Genomic DNA, 13312 nt, shown 5'->3' on the forward strand with positions numbered 1-13312 from the left:
TTATTTAATAAAAAAATAAATGGTATGGGCCAAAAAAATCTTTATAATGTCCATTTTTTTCGCGAAGTACACACAAAGCAAAGAAAACAAATTTTAATAACTGCAGAATATTTTTAATTTTTAATCATTCATTGTTTTAATACAACTTTACTATAAAGTTCATCTACATGGTCATAAACATTATGACTACAGTATGGTTGAGCTATTGTTATAAAAACTACATGGTCATAAACTTGACTACAGTATATGGTTGAGCTACTGTTATAAAAACTACACGGTCATAAACTTTATGACTACAGTATATGGTTGAGCTATTGTTATATAAACTACATGGTCATAAACATTATGACTACAGTATATGGTTGAGCTATTGTTATATAAACTACATGGTCATAAACTTTATGACTACAGTATATGGTTGAGCTATTGTTATATAAACTACATGGTCATAAACTTTATGACTACAGTATATGATTGAGCTATTGTTATACAAACTACATGGTCATAAACATTATGACTACAGTATATGGTTGAGCTATTGTTATATAAACTACATGGTCATAAACTTTATGACTACATTATATGGTTGAGCTATTGTTATATAAACTACATGGTCATAAACTTTATGACTACAGTATATTGTTGAGCTACTGTTATACATACAAACTAGATGGTCATAAACTTTATGACTACAGTATATGGTTGAGCTATTGTTATATAAACTACATGGTCATAAACTTGACTACAGTATATGGTTGAGCTACTGTTATATACAATTATGAAATTGGTTGAAAATTAAATAATTTTTTTAGATTCATTATACATGTAAAATTCCATTAATGTGCACCCTATTGTGACAACCAGTGAGTTGTAAAACTCCCTGCATTAACTTTCATTTAAAAAGTCATCTCTTAATTCTTTTAATTTAACAATAACATTGGTAGGCAATCTACTAGTTGGTGTTAAATTAAATATACTTATCACCTCCTCCTTCGATATTATTTCTCGCCATTCTTGTCCATCTTTTTCACACAGAACAAACCGGGAAGTATACGTTCCAGTGTACCACACTACTTCTACCTCATTGTTATTTATGCTGAATATTTTGCCTATCTGAGGCCATTCTGTGGGATATCTCCTTAAAGCTGTTGCTACCATAGCACCAACATCGAGTTGCTGTGGTGGCTTACGCTTCGAAAATTTACCAATGTGTACCTAGTAGTGTGGGAGAAAGCATAGAAAAGTCATAATCATTTTTCTTACAACCCTAAAAATATAGAATTTTCGTTGATGCATTTGCTTGATGCGATTATGAGATCATATCCCAAATATAAGCACTGCTTTAAACTATGTTGCATTACATGTTTCAAAGATGTAATTTTGAAAATCTATAATATCTTTATCATACCGGTCTTATTTCATTTTCATTATCCGAGTCACTAATGTCTGTCTCGTTTCCATCAGATTCCTCCCTCATAGGGCTTGCATTGTTGTCATTAAAAATGATGTCATGGAGCAAAAATCGCTGTTCATTTCCTAAAAAAAAAGAGTACGTATTAGTTTTAAAAAGTAAATAATATACATTCATACAAAATATCATGATATATTTATGCTGAGGTGTTTGTTGCATAAAAGCTGGGCCAATACATTGCGCACCATGCTAATCAGATGCTGATTGATTGATTTTATCTTATGAATTAATCAGGAGGCATGTTTCTCCAGTGTACTCCACTAGATATCGTTCATGTTATTTGATAATTTTAGGTTCTCACATAAAATGATCAGTGGAAGCATGCATTGGTGAATGTGACCCAACATAGTTGTGTGGAGTAAATAGTTGAATTTTGGTATAGCTGCTGAATCTATACTAAAATCAAAATTCTCTTGTTAACCAAAAAATATATGTGTAAAATGGTGAAACATCACACATGCAATGTAGTACAGTACATACCTTCTGTGATCTCTTCTATATTATTTAAAAATTCCTCCCACCAGTCACGTTCTTCTATTCGCAAAAAATTTGCAACAGACGCCAGACTTTTTTTTAACTTTGGTATATCTGCATTACTAAAATCAGGAGTACACAACACTGGTATATCAGCAGGGCTTTCCTTGAGCAAATATGGAAGTGTGTCCATTTCTCTTGCACATTCATACCAAGTACAATCCGTTGACCAGTTCTTGTAGGACATGATGCATTTTCCGGTTTGAGCCAAAACAAACTTAAACTGGTGTGGTTTGCTGTGGTAACGTATGTCTTGCATGTATGGTACTAACCAGTTCTTAATGTCATGCAGATAGGAAATGATACTTGATGTAATCGGCAACTTTTTGTACGAGTTTTCAACAGCACTTCGAAGATGATCAAGTGTAGATGCTCTATATTTGTTCAGGTATTTGGCCACACATGAAAATAATTGGTCAATATCCTCGTGAGTGTGACCCACCATTAAAAACCCAATCTTTATCTGAAAGAGTAAAAGAAGTAATGATTTAAAATTAAAACTTTTCAAAGCAAAATAAAAAAAATACATTTTTAGTATATTTCCATTTTTTCCTCATCTAGTTAGACTAGAATGTTATTGAATATTTTATGTCTTAATAGATAATTACCAATAGTAAATTAATTAATGTCCTATTAGGCTGGTGGAAATCACCCAACACAGGGGATATTTTGTGGTGAACGAGAACAGGGTAAATGAATGATGAACTGGGTTCTTTAAAGTGCACTGTGTATACTGTTTTATTATTTATATATCATTTATAAATGTATAGTCATTTACCTTTCGAAAAATCTTTAACTCTACAAGAAGAGCACATAGGGCAAAAACAAATCTGTTTTTATTATCCTTTCCGCTATTGTCCAACTGCAGATATAAGACTGGTGGTAGAGGTTGTATCTCTGACAGCACCGTCAGTATAATGTTGCAGGTTAGGTTTGAGTCATGTGGAAACTGCTTTAGGTCAATGAAGCAGTGCCCATGTCGCCCATGTACCAGAACACCAGTTACATGTGTGGCTAGTTTCCACATCTTCGACGTTTCTTTTGATTCGCAAGCAAAAGATGGTAAATCAGTCTTGCTTTGGTCCATTCCATCGATAATTATTGACAAATACTTGTTGGGATTCTGTCTTGCTTTCTGCATATGTTTATAGTACTTTCGACGTTCAATACTGAAAAATTAAAATCATATGTTTATAGTTTTATTTTGCATTTAATAATAAATTTTTGTTTTGTTTAGTTATATGTTATCTATTAGCCGATGACAAGATGAGACAATGCTTTACTTCTAATCTATTAAAATTATTGATTAAATGTAGAGGTTTTTTGTATAATAATGATTTTGTTTATCTTTTCTCTTTTTTTGTTTACAACCACTTTTATTCATTCATTGTTCATACACAATAATTATTTTCATTTTCTACCATTTTTCCCCGTTATTTTCTGTTTTATTTCAATCACTGTTAATTTTATTAAGTTAGAATTATTTTTAAAAACACTAATAATACTATAGAGGAGGTATACAGTGGAAGCAATAATTATTTTTCCTATCTATGGTAATACCGGGTATACAAGTTCAACAGAATTTCTTGTTGAAAGGTTTAAACTACTGGATTTGTACACAAAATAGGTAGGCATACTTACTTTTGTTTTCGTAAATGCTTCTCTCTCTTCATCATTAGTATTTGCCGTTTTTGCTTTTGATTTGTCTTGTGCAGCTCAAATTTAATTCTGGTGCATTTGCTGCATTTTGCAAAACGATTTTCCTATTAAAAAAAATTGAAAAAATACAGCACGTAAAAATATAAAATTAAACAAATTTTGCATTCAATATAGTGAATGTAGGGAAGGAGTTGTGAGGCCCATCATACATGCATCTGGATTGTACAGTATGTTTTTCCAGTATTTTATTATGAATGAAAATTGAACCTACAGGACTTTCTGCATAACATTGAAAATACGTTAAAAAATACTTCAGTCAATGAAGATGACATGGATTTTGTCCATTGGTACAAACCATAATAAGTGTAAAAACGTAAACATACCTCAGGTATTACAATATGCTTGAATTCAACACACCAAAACTTGTAGAATGTCGCTAATGCACACACATCTTCATTTCTTAGCTCAAACTCATCTTTCATATGCATGTACACATCATGTTTGGTAAGCGTTGATGGTAGATGGATTTGTCCATTAGTTGGCATTTGATCACCGTATTCATTACAAAATTTAATAAACCAAGCCCGACACTGTTGAGTTGAATTGCTATATACCATCTTTCTGGTGAAGTTGGGTGGTAAAAGATAACAGCATCCTTCTAAAAAGAAATAAAATGTAAATTTCAAATATTAGGAATTTCAAATACTGTACTATTTTATTATTGTTTGGTTTAATCCATTGATTAATGACTTATGATCATTTTGCATTATCTTTCTAACATAGTGTTAAGCATATTAATTTTATTGTGTAAAAATAATTAAACAATAATCAAATGCATTCTATTCATTTAAAAAAAAGTTATTCTCCACTCCTCATCAGATCCTGCCTATGTCCCTGTATAATACGACTATAAGTATAATGGAAAGTAATCTTCACACAGTGACAGTAATCTTTCCGTTTCAGCAACATTAAAACACATACATTAAAAGTAATATTAACAGCATGTAAAATTAAATAATGTAAAATGTACTGTAAAACTAAACAATTAATTACCAATAGCTTGCTTCCTTATTTTGTAAAAAGTTGACCGGCCAATACCATTTACTAACATCCATGCTTTTGCACAAACTTTGTTAGCACCAACTAGTAGACAGATTTTGGTGGCACCTCCGGATGTGCTGAGATGTTCATTGAAATATTTTAAGAATCCAACAGCGTTGTTCATATTCGGTCATTGCTTGAAAAGCTTCCCTTGTTTGTTTTATTTCTCTAAAATTTAGCATACCAATGCACATTAATGCACAACAGCAGGTCAAATACAAGTTGTGTATTGGCTGTAGGTGATTCCTTTTCCTTTTTTCTACAGAAAGAATAAACTTACATTATCCATTGGCAAAAAAAACAAACAAACAAAATAACAATTATATGGTACCAATTGCGGAAAATGTGATCAGTCAATACGGTTTCAGAAGTTTTGGAGGTTACGTAAAACTAGGTGACTAATTCGCATTAATATATAGATACTTTTAATTCTTTGACAAACAATTTTTTTTTCGGTTCAGATAATTCAATTTCAATTTTCGAGTGTTCAATTACAGGTTGTGCAGGTGCCTTGTTCATTAGACAGTCGTACCTATTTACATACCATACAGACATAACATTAGAACCTGACCATAGAATCAGACACAAATGGAAACAACCAGCAATGTCCATATCTTTTAGGTACAGCACAACCATCAACATCAAGCACTATTTAATAAAGTAGTTTTAAAAATTAATGACATATCAAACTTACCACTACGCTTACTTGTGTGATTAGAGATTTTAATCTCATCATCACTTGATCCAGATGAATTAAGGTAATTAGTTTCTACAGTCTCTAGGCCTCCTGTATTTCTCTTGCAGGCTAAATAAAAATATAGTAGTTTAATATTTATAGCAGCCTATGCAACATACATGTACAGTAATTCTTCATTTGGGGTAACTGGTGATTGATAGCAGACATTTTCAAATTTTGGATAGTGGAAGATAATATTTTGATCCAGGAGCTATAGGCTTTATGGGAGGTTATTACCATTTATCCTTTTTTTTTCACCATTATTCTCATCGTTATTAATAATGAGGTTTTTGTTGTATTTTGTTATTTCTGAAGAATGCACCTTTGTAATTATTAAGTATGCTAATGATTTAAAGGTGTAGTAGGGAAGTAAATCTAAATAAATAAACTAGCCTCTATAGAGGATACTAATATCTACTGGCTAGTAGTAGTAGTAGTAGTAGTAGTAGTAGTAGTATTATTAGGCTGGCTGCTTAAAAGGTAATTCCCTATCCAACCAAGCCTAGATGAAGTTTTGTATAAAGTTGGTAGGAGCCCTACTAAGAAAGGTTAGCAAAAGCTCATGGTTAATGTTATTGCTACTGACCTGCTGATATGTCATCATCGGAAGTATCGACATCGGAAGTATCGACATCTGTTGTAGAAACCTCCCATGCTTTTCTCTCTGCTGCTGGAGGAACTTTGGTAGTTGTTACTAGACAAACAGAGTCTATGTTGTAATCAGAAAATGTGCAATTTAAACTATTATCATAGAAATAATTAGATACATTTATTGTTTAAAAGGGACTGCTAATTTCAATTTTTTATTTTATGATTCCAGATCAATTATTTATTTTACATATCAAAATAATTTCTTTTTTTTCCAGTAAAAAAACCCTGCCAAGGGGACATTATTTTGTTCCTGAAGCCTTAATAGGGGTTATACTGAACGTAACTAGAGGTGGTCCAGTGAAATAGAAAACGTTAACAATGCAAACTTTTTTGTTAAGAACAATCTCAACGCACACAATTGTGTTATAAGTACGGAAAGGTAAATCAACACAAAAAAAACTATACTCAACGATAAATGTCCCAATCGAATACGACATTGCTACCTCCCAGATCGGGCCCATAAAAACATAGGGATAGGCCTAGAGGCGGCCTCTACTCTAACCTAGTAAATAACTACATAACATGTCATTGTATTGTTAAAGTTACTGACCTGCTGACTCTGTCGGTATGTCATCATCAGAAGTATCGACATCTGTTGTAGAAACCTCCCATGCTTTTCTCTTTGCTGCTGGAGGAACTTCGGTAGTCGAAATCCCAGTAGGTGACCCTTCTGTATCATCAACAGCAGAACATCCATTATTGATTGATTGAATTGAACCGTTCCCACGTACAATTAGGCCTACTTCATCATCTTCACTTGAAGAATAGTAAAGCATACGCTCAGTTGGATAAGCAGTGCTGTGTGTTGTTGTTACTTGACAAACAGATACTGTATCGTAATCAGAAAATTTGCAATTTGATTAAATTATTATCATACATAATTAATTAGATATTAAATCAAGAATGATTCCACCGAAATTTTGAGTTAAAATAACGATAGTGAAGCATATGAATAGGCAAACTGCCTAAAAATTGACATGTTTTGAGAAACTATTCTCATCTTCCACCAGAACAGAAAACAACGCCTAGGCTTAAGATTACTTATATACCAATAGGACAGGTTGTATGTAAATGAGGAAGTAATTAGCATGATAAAACAACAAGGAATGTAGGCAAAAAACAATCATATGGCAAGCGTGACGCCTATTCATCAAATGCCTCACTATCGTTATTTTAAATAATTAATTATATGCCACACATGGTAAAATATTATTGAAAATGTGTATGTTTGATCATGGGACACCCTTTCCCACAAACAAGTGGATATAGGCCTATTAAGGGGGCCGGCACACATTTTGAGTGTACCTGGATGGTTGATTACCCCTATATTAAGTTTTTTCTATCCCAAACACAGTACAGTACTACATACTAAAATTTCCATAGGAATAGGCCTAGGCTAGAGCCTATCTCTAGCTAGGCTTAGTAATAAGTAATATTTACTAGGCCCAGGCCTAGTACTAGTAGTAGTAAATAACTAGGCCTCTAGCTAGGCCTAGGCCTACCTAGGTATGAACATTCATTGTTGTAGGCTAGGCCTATTGTATTGTTACTCACCTGCTGCTGCTGACTCTGTCTGTATGTCATCATCAGAAGTATCGAAATCTGTTGAAGAAACCTCCCATGCTTTTCTCTTTGCTGCTGGAAGAACTTCGGTAGTCGGAAGAACTTCGGTAGTCGAAATCCCAGTAGGCGACCCTTCTGTATCATCTACTCCTAGGACTAGGCCTATGCCTAGGCCTTCTTCATCGTCTTCACTTGAAGAATAGTATAGCATACGCTCAGCAGTTGGAACAGGGTGTTCTGTCGTGCCATCATCAGAAAATGATGATCGTCTTCGCTTGAGTATTGAAGCATTAGCTCAGAGTCGCTTATCATGTTCATGATATAACAAATTGATAAAAGAAATGAACAATATACGGTTTTATGTTCATTTAACCGTCATTCGCATCTAATCTTTGGAAAAAGCGCGAACGAATTTGATTGGCTGCTGCAGCTGATCAACGTTATATTTCATGTGACGTCGTCAACGTCCAATGCAATTACAATACTGTACTTTATTCATTTTAAAACAAACCGAAATTGTCCACTTTTCCATTACTGAATGTATCCAAACATGGATGTATTTATACAAATTGTTTTTCTGGCTGTTTTACTTTATCGTTTTGATTTAGCTTTTCGCTTTTTTTTGTATCTCTATTGAGATCCAGCCACTGATACCCACATCATTGTCGTTGTTTCATTAATTTTCCTTTGGATTGATATAAATTAAAACATAAATTAAATAAGTTGTATATGTTTTCTCCTTATTGTGAATAACGTTTGAATGTATTTTTTCTTGTTATTTGTAAGAGGCTATAGGCCTATAACTTGATTCGGCTGTTGAGAAAAAAAAACATATAATAATAATACATGAAATGTAAAATAAAACATGATATGATTTAACTGTTGACGGTAAAAAACATGTTAGGGCCTATAGGCTATATAAACATAGTGTAAAATACGATATAATTTACAGACACATAGGCTAACCATAGCAGCAGTTTTTTGTTTGTTTTTATCAAACACAGTGAAATACAAAACAATTGGCACAATGACACGAACAATAGAAGCCTCAACAAGCCTGGCACACCCAACCCAACATATTGACTAACACCCCTATAAATAATAATGGAATAGTCCTATATTCAAATACATGCCGAAAACTCGGGTTGATCCCTGATTTAACCTAAAGCCATAGAAATGTAAACTAAAATATGCGTAGTGCATGAATATAGAGTAACAGTAACATTTCTAGTTTTTAATCTTTCTCAGTTTACTTTTAATAATGCTTTGTTTTTTTACGTTTTGTTTTATATTTGAAGATATCAAATTTGTCAGTGGTTTGTCATGACAAATTATACTTTTTAAATATTTTTTTTAATGGTTTTTATGTATATATTTTTTTAAATATAATTATGTTTATTTACTCTTGTTGCACATCTCCCTCATTGAGACTGTGCCTCTGATAAAGAGATACAAAAAAATTCATAACATAATTAACTGTACGCCACATTAAATCTTAAAAAAAAAGTTTATATAAACTTTAGATTCTATCATCAAAACACTTCCCCTATTATGATCAAATCATCTTTCATGTAAACTTGGCCTATTTTTCAGAAATGAATATCCTTATAGTAATACGATGAGTGGTAAGTTCAGAGCTTGGGATTTTTTTAGGAAACAATGAGTTTGAAAGAATCCCAATTTGATTGGTCAAAATTATCGCTACTTATACGTCCGCTATAGATGGCGCTTTTTTTCATACAGATAACTACATAAACAGAACACAATTGTTAAAGAATAATTAATAATATTAAAGAACCAATTCTTTTAATTATTCCTTGTATAAAAATTGTCCCCATGTATGGCAAGATATTCCTAATTTTATCGTATATCATCTTTAATTGTCTGTACACACGAACCATGTTATCTGTATATTTAAATGATTGTTCACACAATTTATTATATCTTATGTAGGCCTATTTTTATTGTTTTACTAAGTTTTATGATTGAAATGCAGTATAGATAACCAATTCGATAGTGCTTAGCACTCAAGAAAGGAAATTCCCACGTTGCTTTGTTGCGTTGTTTGACTGCATGAAAATTTAATAAAATAATTCTGTTCGATCCTTTTCCTTCATCTATAGGCCTATGGCTTGTGTTTTTGTAATTTCTGTGTGCATGCTATACATGTTGGCTTCGTCTATGAATTTGTTACCGATTGGCTATTTCCTTTGATTGTTAATGCGTTGGTGGTTGGTTACAATCAGGCCTGCATATTATTTTTCAAAATTATAACATTTTAAATTTTGTTGTAAATTGATGCTTTCAATAATGATTGTAGATCATTTTCACTATTTCCAATGAGAATTATATCGTCGGCCAAGAATGAGTCTTTTTATCAATAAAAAATATTAATCTCTTTCTCTTTGAAATCTTTTGTAAGTTCATTTATATATAATATTAACAGAATTAGAGAGAGAGAGAGACAGCCTTTGTGGGTTGAAAAAAATGGATAATTTTCAATATAAATCCAAATTACTGAAAAAAAGACAATGCTGTGGGTATCAGTGTGGCTGTGGGTATCAGCGGCTTGATCTTAATAAAGATACAAAATAATATAAACAAAAAGCTAAATCTAAACGATACAATTTAAACAACTAGACAAAATTAGCAGAGCTTTCGGGCAAAACTAGCCCTTCATCAGTGTGTAGAAATCAAGCGCTGCCTGAGTGGACTGGAATAAAAGAAATAAAACAAAAGAGGCATAATGCTGGTGAAAAGAGTGAGATTAGAAAACAATAAAGATAGCTTGGTATATATAAACAATTTAGAAATTGAATTAAAAATCAACTCAAATGGTGGTTAATATTGAAACATTAAATTTAGGTAGTCGATGGAATAATTTTACCGATCTGGGAATATGTTCCTAATGTTAAGTCAAAATATTTCGTGGTTTTAAGTAGTAATTCCAAGTGGTTTTCATGGTCTGCCCTGTCGTGAAAGAACGTCTCAATTGACACATTTTAAAAAAGCTTTTTGGGCAATTTAGGGAATGATACACCTTGTGGTGCATTCGGATTTTCAATTACTTGCAATTATTGTTCATTCCGGATGATAACAAAAACACGTTTGGTTGATTATCTGAAAATTATGCAGTATGCAGTTGAGAGGTTATTTCATGACGGGGCAGAAATGTAGGCTAATAATAATTTGTTTTGCACAATGCATGGTTAATATTAAACATCTTTTTTATGCGATTCTTCCTTATTACTTTCATTTAAACGAAACACAATTAAGTCACCTATGTGCGCTCACTTTGCTTTTTCACTTTGCAATGTTATCGATAACTTTAAACGAAGGGAGCCAACCGAAGCGCACCCGTATCATTTGGACGCAATCATAATGGGTTTTTGGACCGATGTCTTATTAACGTTCCCTTTTGTAATGAAAATTATGTATAAAGGGTTTTTTTTCGGACCGACATAAAAGTAATTCGAGATTCATGACATTTTTCGTTCTTTAATTTTTAAATGCCAAGGAGAACTAAAATTAGCAAAAGTATAGTCACGCGAGGGTTTATGAGTGCTATAGGATGCAAGTACAGCACGTTAGTAAATCAGGAAAGGTATGGATGATTTGTATAATGATATTGTTTGTGCTCTATCTAGTGCCTCCAAAATGTGTTTTAAAAATAAGAAAATAAAAAATGGGACCCACATTCCAGGGTGGAATGAAAATGTCGCAGAATGCCATAATGTGGCTAGAGAATCATTCCTTCTATGGGTTAATAATGGAAAGCCTAAATCTGGTTCATTATTTGAGGCGATGCGTTTTAAATGACAAGATCTCAATTTAAAATGAGTTTACGCTAGTGTAAATCAGAAGAAGAACAGCATAGGGCTGATTCTATGGTTAAGTCTTTATTAAACAAGGCCAACAGCCATTAAGTCGCGTGCTACAATGCATAGTGATACCGGACCGACAGACAAACAGACCGACAGACAGACGGACCGACCGACATAGTGAACTATACTGACCGAAATTACTGAGCATGTTTAAAAATGTTGAAATGTTTAAAAACATTTATATTTTTTTAATTTACACGTGCGTAGCCTGTCACTTTTGACGTGCTCGTATAACGTAATTTCGAGTTGAAAAGTAAGTCAAGAAAACAGAAATCGGGCAAAAAGAGTGCGCAATAACATTTAACGCGCAGTGCGCGCACAAAAATCTGCGCACTCATGGCAATTTTGTAAACGCTTAAAATTTCTTGAAACGTACTCTTATTTCATCGAAAATAAATTTTGAAAATTTTAAGCGCGCGTACGCATGCGTTACATGCACTACGCACGTAATTGTATTGCCATATGATGATTTATGCCCTGAAATTTATGAGTACCAAATTTTATTTAATTGTGATTCATGGTTGTTAAGATATGATTACAAACGTGATTTCGTTAAATCGTGCGTAGACCGCGTAATTTTTTATTGCGCACCGTGAAAACATAACCACATCGATTCCTGGCCATAAGGAATATTCTGTGAAAAATTGACTTAGCTAGATTAAACTGATATCAAGATAAGGTCATAAAGCGATAAAACGCATAGTGATACCGGACCGACAGACAGACAGACCGACAGACAGACCGACAGACAGACCGACCGACCGACATAGTGAACTATAGAGTCGCTTCCACGCGACTAAAAATGATTATGCTGATTTGTGGAAAAGGTTTATAAGTCTAAATCATGTACTCCTGTTCTTACTTCTTCTTTCTTGGAAATTTAAGAAATACTTACAGAATCTTTGGATAATGTTAATGGTGAATATGATAATTATAAGTAACCACTGGGCAGCTCATTTTGAGGAGCTGTTTAATTGTGTTCATAATGATAGTAATAAGGATTATGTTCACAGTATACTTGTTAATTGTAATGATGATTGTGGTTGTGAGGTAAATGTCCAACAGGTAGCGGGCATTATTAAAGATTTATCTAGTGATAAATTGTTCCGATTTTAAAATCTAAATCAGGTGATATTACGAGTAAAAGCAATTAGGCCTATAGCTTTAGCTAGTGTGGTATCTAAGGTACTAGAATTTGTATTAATTAAATTGTCCGGAGATAGCCTTAAGTCATCTGACCATCAGTTTGCGTTTAAATCGGGTCACTCCACAGATACATGTATATTAATCTTAAAACAAGTTGTTGCATTTTATAGTCGGCAAAATAGCCCTGTATATGCTTGCTTTCTTGATGCCTCTAAGGCATATGACAGATTAAATAACTGGACTCTTTTTTAAAAATTGTTAAACAGAAAGATGCCAACCGCAATTGTAAAATTGTTATCGTGTTGGTACTCACAGCAACAGTTTTGTATTAAATGGGGAAGATCTATCTCCCGATGGTTCTATGTAAGAAACGGAGTGCGACAGGGTGGAATCATATATCCGTTACTGTATAATGTTTACATTTCCCAAGAACCAGTGGGAATATTAAAAGAAAACCGATCACGCTTACTAACATCTTTTAAACGGAGTTTTGGACGACGATATCAAATGCCTGTTGCCACTGAATTGGACTGTGACTTTCATATCTTGTTTTTACGTGATATTAGG

General features: G+C 33.0%; 1 protein-coding gene across 1 annotated transcript; it reads right to left on the minus strand.

The window, feature by feature from the left end:
- Nucleotides 1–764: 764 nt before the first annotated feature.
- Nucleotides 765–7926, minus strand: LOC140061979 (uncharacterized). The gene is made up of 12 exons (XM_072108020.1): nt 7707–7926; nt 6703–6981; nt 6088–6210; nt 5460–5570; nt 4985–5024; nt 4718–4842; nt 4048–4322; nt 3647–3768; nt 2784–3174; nt 1952–2468; nt 1409–1536; nt 765–1215 (listed from the first exon to the last, which is right to left on the minus strand). The coding sequence occupies exons 1-12, from the start codon at nt 7924–7926 to the stop codon at nt 886–888; spliced, it is 2661 nt and encodes an 886-aa protein (XP_071964121.1). The 3' UTR covers nt 765–885.
- Between the last annotated feature and the right edge of the window lie 5386 nt (nt 7927–13312).

Source organism: Antedon mediterranea, chromosome 11 (genome assembly GCF_964355755.1).
Source record: "Antedon mediterranea chromosome 11, ecAntMedi1.1, whole genome shotgun sequence".
NCBI lineage: Eukaryota > Metazoa > Echinodermata > Crinoidea > Comatulida > Antedonidae > Antedon > Antedon mediterranea.

Excerpts from the sequence above, each read along its gene's own strand:
- LOC140061979 (XM_072108020.1), bottom strand. The coding sequence starts at position 7,926 with ATGCTATACTATTCTTCAAGTGAAGACGATGAAGAAGGCCTAGGCATA. Across the intron at positions 5,571-6,087 it reads CGATGATGACATATCAGCAG|CCTGCAAGAGAAATACAGGA; the intron begins GTCAGTAGCAAT and ends ATTTTTATTTAG. Across the intron at positions 3,769-4,047 it reads AGCATATTGTAATACCTGAG|GAAAATCGTTTTGCAAAATG; the intron begins GTATGTTTACGT and ends TTTTTTTAATAG.